Source organism: Macaca thibetana, chromosome 11, assembly GCF_024542745.1.
Source record: "Macaca thibetana thibetana isolate TM-01 chromosome 11, ASM2454274v1, whole genome shotgun sequence".
In the NCBI taxonomy this organism is placed as follows: Eukaryota; Metazoa; Chordata; class Mammalia; order Primates; family Cercopithecidae; genus Macaca; species Macaca thibetana.
In genome coordinates, this window is record NC_065588.1 from 58,876,346 (window position 1) to 58,894,696 (window position 18,351).

An 18,351-nucleotide genomic window follows, 5' to 3' on the forward strand; every position below is an offset into this window, starting at 1 on the left:
GAATAATGACTGGATGCTGCTGATTGCACTTCTGGGTGTGCTGGTCACTCCAGTCCACTACTGGTTCTGCTGCCTTCAGAAACTAGATACTGCTTTCACTATTGCTGTCATCAGAAAGAATTCTTTATTGTCTCTGCTCTTTGTTACTAGGCTCCACATTCAAAATTGCTGGTGGGCACATCTCTATGGGTAAGCATAGGCTGCCAGCAGGGCATGTGGAAAACCATCTACATTTTCATTTTTAATAGTGGAAAATAGGCTCTGTTTTGCACCAAAATTTATGAAGTTAGGAATTCTTCAAACACAAGCAGGGGCTTGATATGCTTGGAGCCAACAAAATGACAGAAGTCTACTACACATGGTATATCTTACAATGTGTTCTTTATTTTAGACATCAGTTCGTTGTTTGTCAGACTAACAGGCCAGAGCATACTGGTGTTTTTACATAATTATTTTTAAACCTTTAGAGACTGCTACCACTTGTCCCTTAGCAAGCAGTAAGAGATAAAATAAATGACTAAGTAGCAAGCAAATTAATAAGAAAACTTGTACATATAGCTTCTTATGAGTACGTACTTACTATCTTTGGAGGTATAGATAACAGTGTATGTATAAAATAGCATGTTTCTAAATAATAAAAATGTTCTGAGTTTCTATGATGGAAATAGTATGTCAATATTATGTCTCAGCGCTCTTCAATTGAATTATAATGTGGGCTACAGATGTAATACATGTATGTAATTTTTAACTGCATTAAAAAGTAAGAAGAAGCCAAGTGCAATGGCTCATGCTTGTAATCCTAGCACTTTGGGAGGCTGAGGTGGAAGGATCGGTTGAGGCCAGGAGTTCAAGACTAGCCTGGGCAATATAACAAGGCCCTGTCTTTACAAAAAAACTAAAAAATTAGCATATACCTATAGTACCAGCTACTTGGAAGATGGTGGTGGAAGGATCACTTGAGCCCAGCAGTTCGAGGCTACCATAAACCATGACTGTGGCATTGCAGTCCAGGCTGGGCAGTACAGCAAGACCCTGTCCCTAAAAAAAAGGGAAAACAAGTAAAAAGAAACACATTTGATTTTAATAATAATTTAACTTAATAATTTGAAATATTATTTCAACATGTCATCAGTATAAATATTAAGGGATAGGTTATATTCTTTTAATATTAAGTCTTCAAAACCTAGTATATATTTTACACTTAGAGCATAGCTCAATTTAGACTGGTTACATATCAAGTGCTTAATAGCCGCATGTAGCCAAATGGCTACCAAATTGGACAGTGCAGTTCTGTGGCATTCTGTAAAATACTATGTGACTTGCCAGTACTGCCCGCTAAACATACTATGGTTAATGAAGTGTTTGGTTATTCACTCTCAAAAAAGAAAACAGAGTAGCTTTTAAAATCCAACACAGATCTGGGCATGGTGGCCCACGCCTGTAATCCCAACACTTTGGGAGGCTGAGATGGGTGGATCACTTGAGGTCAGGAGTTCAAGACCAGCCTGGCCACCATGGTGAAACCCTGTCTCTACTAAAAATACAGAAATTAGCTAGGCATGGTGGTGGGTGCCTGTAATCCCAGCTACTTGGGAGGCTGAGGCAGGGGAATGGCTTGAACTAGGGAGGCAGAGGTCGTGGTGAACCAAGATCGTGCCATTGGACTCCAGCCTGGGCAACAAGAGCAAAAAACTCCGTCAAAAATAAATAAATAAATAAATAAATCCAACACAGTAGTTTTACTTGATTTTTCAGTGTTCTACAATTTTTTTGTGTGTGGTGGAGGGAGAGGAGGCTTGAAATGGGGAAAAGGAGCCTAATTATTTTCAGTAGATTTTGTTTTTGTTTGTTATTTTTATTCTTGGAAAATTTAACTTTGCAGGGGATTGAGAGTGAGGAAGGCAACATGTTGTAGTGCATGCAGAGTTTGCTTGTGAATAATCAAATTAATCATATTTTATTACATTTAACATATATGTCACTACTGGGCTTGGTATCTGATGGTTTGAAAATTAAAAAGGTGGTAGTGACTGTGCTTGATATTTTGTCTATCACATATGACTTATTTTCCATAGATAATTCATTTTGGCAGTAAATTTTGTGTTCTAATTATTTTTATTCTTGCAGGCTGCTGAATCAGGAATAATAAAAGTTAAAACAATTGCTGCACGAAACACCGAAATTTTGGCAGGTAATTTTATGTATTAAAAATTTAATAATAAACAAAAATTTGGCTAATAGTAAAAGTAGAATCTTTATTATAAAAGCCATCAGTTTTCTGTAATATCTCTTCCTTATGACCTAACACATGCTATTCATAATGATACAGAATGGGCAAAAGTCCATAACTTATGAACTGATTGTGTTTCCTAGAGATGAGTGCTATAAAATTCTCTGAAATCAGAAACCTTAACACTACTAACTCCTTAAAGGCAAGAAATTTTTTTCTTACTCATCTTTGCATTCTCCTCCACTTCTTGCTAATCACCTGAGACACACCATAAAAAGCATTCAGTAATATTTGTTCCATTGAATTGAATGAAAGATTGGTTCTCAGTCCACCTTCTATGATGTACTTTCTCTTTAATATAATACAAACAATTCATAACGTAGTCTTCTGTATTTAGTTTACCATATGAATTTTGAGTCTTGGGACTAAGGCAATATGATCATGAAAAAAGAATGAGAGTGAAGTAGAGAAAAGAAAACAAAACTATTTTCTTACCTTCTCTTGATTGAACCCGGTTTTCAAGGAGGAATTTTCAGGAGTTTCTCTTTGGCATCCTTCTTTTCTACACAGTCCACTCCTTTCTCTTCCTTGGTGCCTTTTGTTCTTGCCTCAGTAATGAACATGGAAAAGAGGTAAACTGACTTTTTTTTTTTTGTTTTTTTTTTTTTGAGTCTGTTATATGCAAGGCACTTGTGTTATTCTATCTTACATAACAACCTTGTGGGGAGATATTATCTTATTTGATAGTAGAGCAAATTGAGATGTGAAGAGGTTAAGTTACTTGCCCAAGGTCACCGGAAAAGTGGTGGAACCAGATTAAAATCCAGGAGTGTTCAGGAGCCCATGGTCTTCCTGCTACAGTGTGCTACCATGGTATCACCAGGTTTCCACGTTAGCTACTTACTCCCAAGTATTCCATACGTAACCGGTGCTTGCTTCAGTGATCCTTTAATCTGCATTTCCAGTTCCAGTAGTGCTGTTGATCTCAGCTAATCTATGAGGAAAGTAGTCCTATTAAATTAATTTATACAAAGTCCCAATAGTAAATAATCTCTTTAACTTTCATATATTTTACATTTTTTAAAAGGGATACCAGTAAGTCTGTAACTGGTGGGATTTCAGAGTGTTATGAAATGAAATGAAGATTTTTGGGGGCAGATTAAGGATCGGGGGGCAAGAGTGGATTTCGCTTAGGCTATCCAGCTTTGCTGGAAATTTCCCCTTCGGGTAAGCTCTCCTCAGTTACATCTGTTTCCCACAGCTTTTTCCCTGATTTTGAACAGTCTATCAAAACACCAAATAGTTTTATAACATTATGCACAGAAGTGAATAATGCTCTGTGTGCATTTTGAGAAGGGGTATAGTGAAAGTGGTGGGTAAAGGCAGAGGTGCACATCATTGGGTTAGGAAGGTTGGCAAGTGGGGTTTTTTTGTTTGTTTTTCTGTTTGTTTTTCCTGAGACTTTTCCTCAGTTTTGATCTTGTCGCCCCTGCTGGAGTGCAATGGTATGATCTCAGCTTACTGCAACCTCTGCCTTCTGGGATCAAGCAATTCTCCTGCCTCAGCCTCCTGAGTAGCTGAGATTTCAGGTGCCCACCACCACATCTGGCTAATTTTTGTATTTTTAGTAGAGACAGGGTTTCCTCATGTTGACCAGGCTGGTCTCGAACTCCTGACCTCATGGTCTTCCCGTCTCGGCCTCTCAAAGTGTTGGGATTACAGGCGTGAGCCACTGCGCCTGGCCAGCATGTGGGTTTTAATGGGAGACGTAGGCAGTTAGGCAGATTAGCGACTGTGGGGAAATGGATGTTTAAAGATAAATGATGACCTGGATATTTTTATGTTGGAGACTTACCATAGGCCAATCATATTCGAATATCACTGTAAATATTTGAAATATTTACTGTTGCTAATATCATTGTTGATACCGTGGTAAGTCCTTAATTATTCTCCAATAATACAAATTTTCATTGGTTTTATAGTTTGTGAAAGACTTTTTTTTATTTTTATTTTTTATTTATTTATTTATTTATTTTTTGAGACAGAGTCTCACTCTGCCACCCAGGGTGGAGTACAGTGGCCGGATCTCAGCTCACTGCAAGCTCCGCCTCCTGGGTTCATGCCATTCTCCTGCCTCAGCCTCCCGAGTAGCTGGGACTACAGGCGCCCGCCACCTCGCCCGGCTAGTTTTTTGTATTTTTTAGTAGAGACAGGGTTTCACCGTGTCAGCCAGGATGGTCTCGATCTCCTGACCTCGTGATCCGCCCGTCTCAGCCTCCCAAAGTGCTGGGATTACAGGCTTGAGCCACTGCGCCCGGCGAAAGACTTTTTTTTAAAAAATGACTGATTTCCTCAGAAGATCACTGTTATTCCAGCATTCTATCCCACGTAAAATGTCTAATTAATTACTCTTAAGATGAGTAAGAAAAATTTTGACTTAGTTGGTATGATTTAAATATATAGGCAGCTTTTAATTTCATTTTAATTCAATTAGCATTATTCAAATCAAGTTAGAACAGAGCTGTATGCAAATACAATTAATAGTCATGCTTTGATCTTCATAGTATCCAGAGCTATATACTTGAGGAGGTATATTCGCACTTAAACTTTATCCTAGTATTTTTTATGAAGTATTTAAAATAATACCTAAAAGTTACAGATTAATAGACCACTGTCATCCTGAAAATCAGAGGCTCTTCAAAACAGAGTTTAAATTAGTCAGTATATAGTTTCTAAACTATATAATTAAGACTACAGTTAATACTGAGAAAAAATTTTAGTTAACTTTTTAAAATTTCCTGAGAAGTATTTACTTCTTTATGGTACTTGAGACTATAGGAGACTATACAACTTTTGTGCTTTAATGTATGTCAAAAATACCAAACAATTGAGGGGTCTCAAATGAGATTGGATATTGAAATCTCATATGTCTCTGCATATTCAGAATATATAAAGATTTGTTGTAAGAATGATAACTTTTAATTTGGATCAAGTAGTTTAATTAATGATACTTGGCATAGATTGCTAGTCAACTTTAGTTTTCTTAGATTTATTTTCCAAGGGAATATTATTTATATTTCAGAATAAGTCTTTGCTTTACATCTCCCCTTCTTTTAAGCATCCTCCTTTAATGTTTATTTTTCTTTGTTTTCACTGCTGTCATGAATGCTGACATAAGTGGGAATGCTATGCCAGGTAATGTCAGCATTGATTCAGATGTACAGATCATTATCTCAAAATTTCCATTTTCTTTAAAGATAAAACTTTGAAAATGAGAGATAGCAACATAAAGTTTTCATTTACAAGGCCAAATGCCTTAATCTTACATTTAATATTATATGAATATTATATATTACAAATTGTGTTTATTATCCTAGCTTATAGTATAATAAAAATTCAGAAATTATTTGTTATACAAAAATTACATAATCTGCTTTTTAAATAAATATTTGTAACAAGGAAATCAATGAAGTTGTGGTATATTTTAACATTGTATATTTAGCCCCTACCCCAAGCCATAGTGGTTACATCTACCTGTGGCTACTTTCAGGTGCTGTCAGTATACATAAGGAATTTTTACATAAATAATCAGTTGGTGTGACTTTTGTTCTTTTTTCACGTGTTGTTCCCTCATCTTCTTTTTAAAGAGCTCATAGCTAAAAGGTCTTTAAGTAGCAATGAGTAAATATACTTTGGAATTTTTTTCTGATTTTAAAAGGTAATTTATTTGCGTTTAAAATTTAATACATTTATATTTATATATTTAATATATTTAATATCTTTTCTTAATAAATGTGCTTGTGATATTTTACAAACATCTATAGAATATGTCATGTAACATATTCCTAATAAGTAAATAATTATGTAAGAATCATTAGAGGAGATATGAAGATGGGTAATGAAATTCACCTCCAGTCTATATGGAAATACAAGAAATACACTTCAAAGAAATGTTTGTGCCCTTCTTTCTGTTTAGCCTACCTTCTCCTTCATTTGGCTTTTGAAGACCTTTTCTAGAAACTTTTTCTTCTAGATGACACTCCTTGAGGTCAGAGTAACATCTTATTCTGACTTATGTTGCCAGTATTTAGCATCCTACATGGGAAATAGTAAGCCCTCTTTAAATGTAGGCTATGTTTTTCTATGTCTCTTTAATTTTACATGATTTGAGTACGTGAGTTTTATCATCTTAAGTTCATGTCAACCAGATAACAGAAAAATGAAGGAGTCTGACCCTCAGCATAGACTTTTATTAAACTATGTGGTTAATGCCAAGATGGAAGTATAGAGAGGGTTGTTATAGGGACATAGGGAAGGCACCTAACCCAGCCTGGGAATCCGAAGCTGAGTCTGGAAGCCTGAGGAAGACTTAGTCAGGCAAATAAAATATAAAAGTATAAAGTAAAGGGGACTTCTTAAATACATGAGGTTTGTGTATACAACTTGGTGTATTTGGATACACTATTGAGGTGTTGCCTGACTGTAAAGTATGAAGGGGGGGAATGGCTGTCAGGAATTTCATAAGGGCCGTTATGTGATATCCTGAGCAGCATGATGAGAAGAGTTTGAGTCAGGGAAGTGACACGTTCATATTCATATTTTAAGTAAATTAGGATAGCAGTGTGGAGGGTATATTTCAGTGTATCATCATTTAGGCAGAGATCTTTTGAGAAGCTATTTCTAAAATCCAGGCTAGAAGACACGGGGGGCTGTAAATAATGCCATTTTCAGAAATTGACCTGTTGAGCCAGGGAGATTACATAGTTTATCTGCAGTACAGTGTGCTTTTATTTATTCCTTTTAATTTTTAAAATTTACATTCTTATATCATTTGTATTTTTGTTATAAATATTTTTCTTTGATGCCAGTCTTTTTAAATGTTTTAAATTGCTGTATGATGGGGGGGGATAGCATTAAGAGAAATACCTAATGTAGATGATGGGTTGATGAGTGCAGCAAACCACGACAGCATATGTACACCTGTGTAACAAACCTGCACATTCTGCACATGCATCCCAGAACTTAAAGTATAATAAAAAGAAATTTAATAAAATTGCTGTATGCTATTTCAGCAAGTGGATTGTAGTTTAACGATTTCCTTATGCTAGGCATGTTTCAGTATTTAGAATTATTTCTTAATAAATTTCTAGTAGTGGGATTATAAGGTTAAAGGGTATGAATATGTTTAAAATTCTTAGAATATGCTACCACATGCTTTCAAAAAAGATAAAAGTTTATACCTTTACCAACAATAAGTGAGCATATTTTTATAACTTCCTTGCCAGGATTATTATTTTTAAAAGTCTTTTGGTGATTAAATAGACAAATGAATTCTCACTTCCACTAGATGTTGATCATTTTCCCTGTATTAAATTATTCTTTTTTAAAATTTTACATTCATTTCTTCGAACTTTTGTGTTTTCCTTATCAAATTGCTTGAGCTTTTGATACAGGAAAAATATTAACCTCCCATTATGTTGACATCATATTTTTTCTAGACCATTTACCTTTTAATTTTTTTATCTAGATGCTTTTCAGTTTTATATAACCTAACCAATTTTTCTGAGTTCTTTTGTAGCTTTACACTTAGGATGACCTTCTCCTTCTACATAGTTGATAGTCATTTTTATTTTATGGTTTGATTTTTCTTAGTAACATGTTGGGTAATGGGAAGATTTAGATTTTTTCTTTTGCAAAATTACTAACCAATTGAGCCAACATCATTTGTTAAACAGCCCTTCCTTTTCCTGTAATGTGCTTTTAATGTGAAACTGCCTAGACTTTCATTTGTAGTCATTCTCGAATCATTTAATATATTTTCAGACCTTTTGAACCCACTAAAGTATTTTTTAATGTTGTTAGGAATATCAGTCTTCCCCAGAGCTAGATTTAAGCATTTTGAGTATCAAAATAATGTCTAAGTCACATTTTCTTTCATAAGAATCGAAGTTTATTCTTTAATGGCTGTTAAAATTTTTTCACAATGAAACTTTTATTAACCCCTGTTAATATGATTCATAGTGGGGTATCCTAGTTTAATTCTTTTTTTCCAGGATAAAAACTGCAATTATGCAGTGAAAATGCTCAGAGCAAGGAAACCCCTAGGATATGGGGACCTGGTGGACCTTTTTCAGGTGTGTGAAAGTGCATCATTTGATCTCACAGTTATATAATTTGGAAATACAATATTTATCCAACACAGTGTTACAACACAAAGAGTTACACTTATTGAGGGACTTAGGTGGAAAATAAACTTTTTCTTTTATCCCTTTCCATAACCTATTTTTATGTTTTAATGAAAATAGAAACAAATAACTTTGATCAAAAAGAATCAGCTTTTTTTTTTTTTTTTTCTGGAATGACATTCAAAATGGCTAAAGTAAAATGTCTTCTTTATATTGCTGTACAGCCTTTTCCTCAGTGTGATTTCTAAAATCTCAGTCTGTAGGAAGGTATTTATGTAAAGCTATCATTAACAAACATATTATTAAAGTTATTGTGGAGAGTGGATATCTCTCAGTTGGAAGAACAAGAATAATTTACACTTCTTTGGACTATTACCACTTTTTACAGAAGAAAAGGAAAAGCAGTAACTTTTTTCCTTATGATTTTTCTCTTACTGAATTATGATCTCAATACAGTGGATATGTTTTTGTTTTTCAAAGTATACTTAAGAAGACTTAGAATAAATAGATTTTATTGTTTTGTTGATAATTTATTCTAGATAACATAGGAACTTCCTTTTTTATTATTCTCATATAAACTGGGAGGGAAAACATGAGAAATAGATGTTTGATTCCTTTGAATTTCATTAAAATAAATTTAAAAATTAATTTTTATTACTACCTTAAGTTTATCTCAGCTTGATAGACCTGGTTGTAGCCAACATGTACACAGCATTTCACCATGACTCGCCTTATTTTGTTGATTTTAATATGCACAGTTTTTTTCACCTTTTAACATCCCCTGATTGGGATGCATCTTGCAGTTGATGGCATCTTAGAATCATTGTGAGCCAGGTGATGTTGTAGTTATCTTTTTCAATATGTGCATGAACTTGTTCATAGTTCTTCATGTTATTATCACATCAGTTGAGTTGCATGCATTGTTGATACCACATATGTTGAATTGAATTGCTATTTAAAATGTCACCCTGGTTATTGAAAACTTTCTGTTAACATCTTATGGTAAGATCAAAAAAGCACCAGCATCAAAACATGCAGAATGGGTGCCATTGACTTAGAAGAAAATCTCAGAGACAATAGTGAAGTACTCTTTCAAGAAATAAGGTGTTCATTCCTAGTGCTGTTGATGGCCCAGAGGATGAAATTGTGAAGAAGAATTCTAAGTGATTAGAAAGCATTGTGTTATAGTTTAATTGGCACTGATTTTTTTTTTGTCTTGATATTATGGGTATGTCTTAAAATCATTGGCATCTCAGATAGACCCTATGAAAGTATATCTTCTTTTTTGTTTTTTATGAAAACAAGTTCATTTTCCTTTATTTGTCTGAAGACTTCAGGCAGACAACTTTAAAGTACAAATCACTGGGTCCTCTTTTAACTTCCATTATTGTCAGGGTGTACCATTCCTATGTACCATAAAGAATGGCAGCATAATATTGTAGGAAGAATAGTGAACCAGGAGTTAGAAGACATACGGTATTTTCAAATTCTGGCTTTACTACCTACTTACTGTATCAGTAGGGCCACATCAGGCCCTCTAAACTCTCTAAGATTATTGTGATGCTGAAATGAGAAACATATTAACACATGAAAATTATAAATGTAACTTGGTTACTATTAAGAGCTTTTAATTTGCCTGAATAACATTTAATAAGGAGTGTTCAGCAGAGATAGGGGTTGCCTCATACTTCAGTGGTTCTGGCAGGATTAAATCTGGTAGGATATTTAATCATTTTATTGAAGCTTTAAGAGGAGCTTTATGGTCATCATCTTTTAATCATTCTTATCGTTATGGAAAATTTGTCTCTAGGTTTGAATCAAAACCTTTGTGTACAAGAAAGCAAGGGAATAAGGACAGGGAGCCCTTTTGGGAACACTGTTCTTTGCCAGTTATATTTGCCATCTTTAGCTGTGCTAAATCAGTAATTTATGCTGGCATACTGAGGGACTTTGCAGAGCAGCCTGTAGGAAGTTGTAGTCTTAATTTACCATACCATAAAGAGAGCTTTGGAAGAAGAAGGTGAGGATTTAAATGATAATGTTAACACTGGTTTTACATTTTTAATGGTGATTCTGGAAAACATTTTAAAACTTAGATTTATCTGTCGTTATTGCATGTCTTGCCTCAAAAAATAACTGATAGAGTTAGTTCTTTTAATAACAAATAATTGAGGCCCGGCACGGTGGCTCACGCCTGTAATCCCAGCACTTTGGGAGGCTGAGGGGGGTGGATCACGAGGTCAGGAGATCGCGACCATCCTGGCTAACATGGTGAAACCCCATCTCTACTAAACATACAAAAAAATTAGCCGGGCGTGGTAGCGGGCGCCTGTAGTCCCAGCTACTCGGGAGGCTGAGGCAGGAGAATGGTGTGAACCCTGGAGGCGGAGCTTGCAGTGAGCCGAGATCGAGCCAGTGCACTCCAGCCTGGGGACAGAACAAGACTCCGTCTCAAATAAAAAATAAAAAAACAAAACAAAACACAAACACCCACGCGCGCGCGCGCGCGCACACACACACACACACACACACACACACACACACACACACACACACACAGAATCGCTTATAAATTTAATGTTCTCTTGACTTGGAATTCCGTGTCACTTATTCAAATTCTGTAAGGATGACAAACCTGTCTTATCCATCTTTGTGTAGCCTTTCAGTAAATGTGTGTAGATTTAATTTCATTTGTAAATTTAATTATGTGTAATTCAGTTTGTACATTTTCTAACCTCTTACATTTTTATTGCCACTTAAAAACTTCTGAGTGAGCTGGCTCTTGGTAGAAGAAGTTAAATTAAGGTTTGGAATTATAGCATGTGCACCCAATTAATTTAAAGTGCTGTTTCAGTAATAAGAGGAGTAATGTTATTGTTTTTAATGAAATGTGTTTATTTCTTGAAGAAATTGGGGTGTTTAAATTCAAGGCATATAATATGCTAGGAAATTTCTGAATATTCATTTACAAGTATTGTGTGGATGATGTATGTACTATTTTTAATGATTCTATTTTAGGGTGGGAATTCTTATTTATGTTTTCCCTCCTGCAGTATATGAAGAAATAGAGCGCTTTTTTGAGGTGGGAAAGAAGTTTTGAAAATCCATGTCCTAATAGAGTTTGTAGCAGAAGATGGAGGAGAACCAAAGGACAGTGTTAGGAGAAAAGCATGGGAAAGCAGTAGTTAAGGCATATAGCTTAGATACAAAGTCTGGAGTGTATATTCAAGGTATTTTAACTCCTGCTGTTTGATTTTTGTTTTGGTGTTTGTTTTACATAAAATGGTTGTAATTATATAAAAATGCATTCTTATAGATTAATTTTAATAATTTACTTTATATGTGTTCTAAATGAAGCACTGAAAGAGAACAGCTCAGAGGTTGTACAGCCTTTTTTAATGGGTTGTGGAACCAAGGAACCGAAGATCACTCAGCTATGTTTGGCTGCTATTCAGAGACTCATGTCACATGAAGTCGTGTCTGAGGTAATATAAAGATTTTTATCTAAACTGCACCTAAGAGTTGAATAAAGAGTTTTCGTGAAAGGAGAATGAAACATACCTGATATTTAATAAAAAACTATTTTATGAATAGCAATGTGCTTGGAGAAAATGCCTTTATTAAAAATATTGCCAAATTTTCTTCTCATTAAACACTCACAAGTATTTTTGCAAGTCATTTGTAATCTAAGAAGTCACAGTTCAGTAATATAAATGAAAATTTTGAGACTCAAGCAAGTTTTCAATTTAATTGGTTATTTAATTTTTCTTTTATAAAGAGAGGAGGGAAGAGCATGACTCTCTTTCCTAGATTATATGGAGTAATAATTTGTTTTTCATTAACTTAAATGTATTGTTTGTATCTAACCTTATGTTGGAAAAATGAGAAATATTTCTTAACTATGAATCTGCATGTTGGTCTCAAATTTAATGGTGTTATCTTAATTTTGTACTCCATAAGTACTATAATAGAAGTAATAAATGTTTTGCCATTAATGTATCATCTTAAACAATGTCAGATTTAATTGAGTGTGCCAATGTGTTGTTAATATGGGTTGCATTTTTTTTCTGTAACATACTATAAATTGTATCTGAAACAGCAGACTCATAGCTAATTTGCATATGTCCATATTATTCATGTCCAAATACAATCTATCAATGTTGTAGAAATGAGCTGTGATTTTGACTACGTATTACAAAACTGCTTGCTGCTATGTGTATATATTCAAATAGGATATTACAATTTTTGAGGGAGAGAATTAATTGATGGTAAGTCCTAAATTACTTGAGAGATGTGTTTGGATCTAGAGATCTAAAGATATGGTTTTTGTTATTGTGATCAAGAAATCCTCTTCAGGTGAGGTAGGTTTGTATACTTTTTCTTATTTAGGAACATCAGCATCTGTATTTTATTTGTTGACAATAATTAAAATAACTATTTTACAGACTGCAGCTGGAAATATAATTAACATGCTTTGGCAGCTAATGGAGAATAGTCTTGAAGAACTTAAGCTACTTCAAACAGTTCTTGTTCTTTTAACAACCAATACCGTAGTTCATGATGAGGCACTTTCTAAGGTAGGAAAACTGTTTGCCAGAGGTCATATGTGCTTTGAGACAGTATTTGAATAAGCTGGCTGAAAGAGAAAAGCTTGGTGCCATTTGAACCAAAAGCAACTTCCCTACAGCTATTGTGGTAATTGACACTGCATGTTAATAACTGTTGGTACCTTTTTTTTTCCAGGTTAGAGTTGAAATCAGGTTGGGGAGCTTAATCAAAGTCCCTTGGGTACAGCCAACAGGCTGAATAGTTACTAGGAAATGGAAAAAAGAGAGAAAATAGCCCAAGAGTAAGAATAGGGAAGGAGGGAACTAAGAAAAAAAAACGTGTTGTGAGATCACGAGGTCAGGAGATTGCGACATCCTGGCTAACATGGTGAAACCCTGTCTCTACTAAAAATACAAAAAATTTGCCGAGCGTGGTGGGCACCTGTAGTTCCAGCTACTCAGGAGGCTGAGGCAGGAGAATGGTGTGAACTCAGGAGGCGGAGCTTGCAGTGAGCCAAGATCACGCCACTGCCCTCCAGCCTGGGTGACAGAGTGAGACTCTGTCTCAAAAATAAAAAAAGGATATTGCCTTGAGCATTTTAGATTCCTTGTGATAGCTCTCCCTACCCATAATTTCATATGTATATGATATGTAAACCAGACAGTTCAAATATGTTTCTTAAATGGCTAGACAAATCTCCTTTCACCATTTATACTAGATAAGATTGTATGTATGATAGCTATCTCTCATTTTGTCATCACTCCCACCCACTGTGGAACACGTAAGAGCCATTCTATTATTTATTTCACTTTTTAAAAAGTTTTTTATTATGAAATATTTCTAAGGAACAGAAAGTAGAGAGTAACATAGCAGTAAATGAATTATTGTCTAAGGAATTTTTTAGACTGTCAGTAACAGCTTTATTATAATTTGCATGACTTATAAAGAAGTACAGTGTACTGTCACATTAAGCTGTGTATACTATCTCAAGTGATGTTCTTAGATCATAATGAGATTTTAATTGCAAATAGTTTATTCTTTTAAGCTTACACAAGCTATATACAATATTGTATATATTTTAATATATCCTTTTGTTGTGTATAGTTCCTCTTGATTTCTAGCTATCAAATTATTCTGATACATGTATTTAAAATTTTATTAAAGGTTTTCATTTGATCTACTAAAGAAATAAGAACTGATTATAGGATTTATTTTAGTATGTTGGTTAATTTGGAAATGCAATAATTGGGGATGAGAAAAATCAAGTATAAAGAAATAGTATAAAATTGAGTTAATATGAAGGCTCCTATACAACTATGTACTGTGTCTTTCCTTTATGTTGAAATCTAAAGAGTAGCAGCAGTACCAGAGGCTTGTGTCTTTTAAAACTTTTAATATAATTAAGGTGATAGGCATTGATTCTAAAACTACCATTATGTTTTTCTCCAAGAATGGCTTCTTTTAAAACTAGAAAACTTTTGGAAGGATAAATAGGAGAAAATCTTTGTGATGTTGGGGTAGGCAAAGATTTATTAGGGCACAAAATCTAAAATCCTTGAGAAAGCCACAGAACGTGGGAAAATACAAATATCTGACAAAGGACTTGTATCTAGACTATATAAAGAACTCTTAAAATTCATTCATAACACAGACGACCCACACATTAAGTGTGGACAAATGGTTTCAACAGACACTTCATTAAAATAAAATATTCAAATGGGTGACAAACACATGAAAAGAAGTTTAGTGTTATTATTAGGGACACACAAAACCATAAGGAAATAGTATGCGTCCATTAGAATAGTTACAATGAAAAAAGACCACATCAAGTATTATGGAGAATGTAGGATAGTTCTAAATTCACATATACTGCTGGCAGAAATGTAAAATTGTAAAACCACTGTGGGAAACTAGCGGTTTCTTTTTTTTCTTTCTTTCTTTCTTTTTTTTTTTTTTTTTTTGAGATAGAGTCTTGCTTTGTTGCCCAGGCTGGAGTGCAGTGGTGCGCTTTTGGCTCACTGCAACCTTCCACCTCCCAGGCTCAAGGGATTCTCATGCCTCAGGCTCCTAGGTAGCTGGGATTACAGGTGTGCACCACCACACCCAACTATTTTTTGTGTTTTCAGTAGAGACGGGGTTTCACCATGTTGGCCCGGCTGGTCATCAAATCCTGGCCTCAAGTGAACTGCCCACCCCAGCCTCCCAAAGTGCTGGGATTACAGGTGTGAGCCACCCAGTGCGCAGCCAACTGTTGGTTTCTTAAAAAGTTAAACCTATTCTTACCAGATGACCCATCCATTTCACTTCTAGATATTTACCCAAGATAAATGAAAACATATGTCCTCACAGTGGCTTACATATATGAATGTTCATAGCAGCTGTTTTTTTTGTGTTTTTTTTTTTACAATAGTCAGAACCTGGAAGCTGCCCAAATGTTCACCAGCAGGTAAACAGATAAGCAAAATATGGTGTACTCATACCATGGAATACTATTTGGTAATAAAAGGTACAAACTACTGATACATAGAACAAAGTGGATGAATTTCACAAATATTATTCTAAGTGGATGAAGCCAGGTCCAAATGAGCACATACTGAATTAATCTGTTCATATACAAATCATAGAAAATGCCCATTGATCTGCAGTGAATAAAGCACATGGGTGCTTGCCTGGGGCCAAGTGTAGGGGAAGAGATGGGTGGCAAAGGAGCACAGGAGAACTTTTGGGGTGATGGAAATATTCCGTTTCTCAATTGTGGCCTTAGTTTCATGGGCCCACATGTTTGTCAGAACTCATCAAATTATATAATTTTAAGGTATTCTATAATTTATTGTATATAAATTACACCTCAGTAGGCTTGAGGTTTAAAAGAAAAAAATGACTCCTTTTAGAAGTTTCATAATTTTATTTATTTATATGCTTAGGTATAGCTTCTCCAGATGTTTAAGTGATACAACAAACTTTGAGTTCTTGTTATTTGCAAAGCAAGTCATTCTGGGGAAATAAAAGCATAACACATTATTATATAGATGTTAAAAGAACCAAAGTTTAAAAGGTATGTTTCACATTACCATAGCTAATCTTCTGTGGTTATATGTTTACTGAGAACTTGAATTACATCAAAATCTGAGGATTTTTATATTTTATTGTATAAAATGGTGGGACTTTTCATATTGGTGATTGAAACAACCAAACATTATTCAATTTGTGGTTACACCTGATAAAATAAAGATAATGGCCTTGCTCTTCAATCTTGTTTCACACTAAATGAAAATTGTGTTTTCAGGCAATTGTTCTTTGTTTTCGACTACACTTCACGAAAGATAATATTACAAATAATACAGCTGCTGCTACAGTGCGACAAGTTGTTACTGTTGTTTTTGAGAGGATGGTTGCTGAAGATGAACGACACAGAGGTAAAGTGCTAGAAGTTGTTTTACTTTGTGGGTGGTTCTTGGATGATTTCATTTTTATTAACTTTCAGCCTTTGCTGAAATGATCAACATTATTATGTCTATAATGGAAACTTAAAAAATAAATTCCTCACAATTTGATCACCCTAAGGAATGGGCTTTTTGTTTTCCTTGTTTATTTCTAGTATATGCATAATTTTGTATTAAATATAATTTCACATTTTAAACCAAGTATTGCATTATATGTATTTTTTAACCAAACATTGCATTCTATGAATTTTTCATGTTATTGCTTCATCCTTATAATTTAAATTTTAATTATTGCATTATATTTTGTGGCCATTCTGTAATTTAACTGAACTAGTCTCCTATTGGACACTTGCGTTCTGTTCAGTATTTTATAACTGTTTTGGGTGGTTTCCTACATATCTTTTTGAATTATTTCTTCAGGATAAATTTCCAAGAGTGGGCTTCCCTCGTAAATATTTGTCTGTATCTGCTAACATGTGTTAAGAACATTTAAATAATATAAAAATTAATTTTTGGCCGGGTGTGGTGGCTCATGCCTGTAATCCTAGCATTTTGGGAGGCCAAGGTTGGTGGATTGCCTGAGCTTAGGAGTTTGAGACTAGCCTGGGCAACACGGTAAAACCTCGTCTCTACTAAAATACAAAAAATCAGCTGGGTGTGGTGGAGTGCACCTGTAATCCCAGCTACTCCAGAGGCTGAGGCAGGAGAATCACTTGAACCTGAGAGGCAGGGCTGCAGTGAGCTGTGATTGCACCACTGCACTCCAGCCTGGGCAACAGAGCGAGACTCCGTCTCAAAAATAATAATAATAATTTAAAAATATTTTTAATCAAATACCTTTATAAGAATATTTCCACTTTGGTATATTGTTTTTTCTTTATTTTTTCTTGGGGAAAAATGCAGGTGGAATTCTAGTAGTTTGAAATATTAAGGAATTATAATGTGTCCCATTTGGTTAAAATATTCAAAATCATATTGTGATAACACAGGGCAGTTCCCCAGTTTGAATGATTTATACATTCATAACCTCAATAAAATTCCCGCATTGGTAGTTTTAGTTGTGTGTCTCTAAGGCTAATCTGCCATTTAATACTTTATAGTAAGGTAGAAATACTTAGAACTTTTTTCTTTTCAGGTAGTCGTTAAGTCAATATTTATTCAAAACAGGCTGTCATAACTTACAGAGAATGATATTTTTTACTAGTAGTTAATTAAAGAAATACTGAGTTGGGAAACACCATCCTAGCTGATTCTTAGCTGGTGAATATCTGTAACTGACATGGTAATAGCAGCAGATCAAGCAGTAATTCTCTTGAAGATAGTGAAATGGTAGAGGAGTTAACCATATGGTAAACATTTATATGTCTGTTTGATATTTAAAAGCACATTTAAAGATCACGTGAATGTTAAATCCATGAAATAAAGGGGCTAAAGAATGGGAAACCAAATGTATGGACAAAAGTACCCAGCTTATTAGAGTGAATGTAAGGTAACAAAGAGTGATTTTTATGGTATTTGGTATAAAAATAGATTCCCATTTTTTTTTTGTTTTGTTTTGGAGGCATATGTTAAAAATTGGAAATTTTAAATCTGAAATTATAATTACAATTTATAATTATATAAACATATTTATTTTAGACATTATCTTTTAAACAGAATATGTAATTTATTAAAGGCTATTGTGAACTGCTAAAACCCATCCTGTTTTGATTGCAGATATTATAGAACAACCAATACTGGTACAAGGAAATAGTAACAGAAGATCTGTCAGTACCCTCAAACCTTGTGCTAAAGATGCATATATGCTTTTCCAGGTATTTTAGTTGATAAAAATAATTTTTATTCTAAAATATAGTTTTGTGTGAATTTTTTAGTTGGGGATTTTATGTCTAATTTTTTTAATGTGAATTTTTTTGAAAATATGTCACAGGTAGTATTAAAATAG

The 18,351-nt window shown here is 34.3% G+C and overlaps 1 protein-coding gene across 3 annotated transcripts in view; it reads left to right on the forward strand.

Annotated features, from left to right (window-relative positions):
• Positions 1–18,351, forward strand: part of MON2 (MON2 homolog, regulator of endosome-to-Golgi trafficking) — a 128,094-nt gene that overhangs the window by 15,238 nt on the left and 94,505 nt on the right. For 2 of the 3 annotated variants that reach the window (XM_050748397.1, XM_050748398.1), the window contains exons 2-6: positions 2,128–2,191; positions 11,773–11,900; positions 12,861–12,992; positions 16,250–16,379; positions 18,123–18,220. In XM_050748397.1, coding sequence (XP_050604354.1) covers positions 2,128–2,191; positions 11,773–11,900; positions 12,861–12,992; positions 16,250–16,379; positions 18,123–18,220 — 552 coding nt within the window. Of the gene's footprint in view, positions 1–2,127; positions 2,192–8,283; positions 8,365–11,772; positions 11,901–12,860; positions 12,993–16,249; positions 16,380–18,122; positions 18,221–18,351 lie in introns of those variants that run through there. The other variant, XM_050748399.1, reaches the window with a different exon arrangement.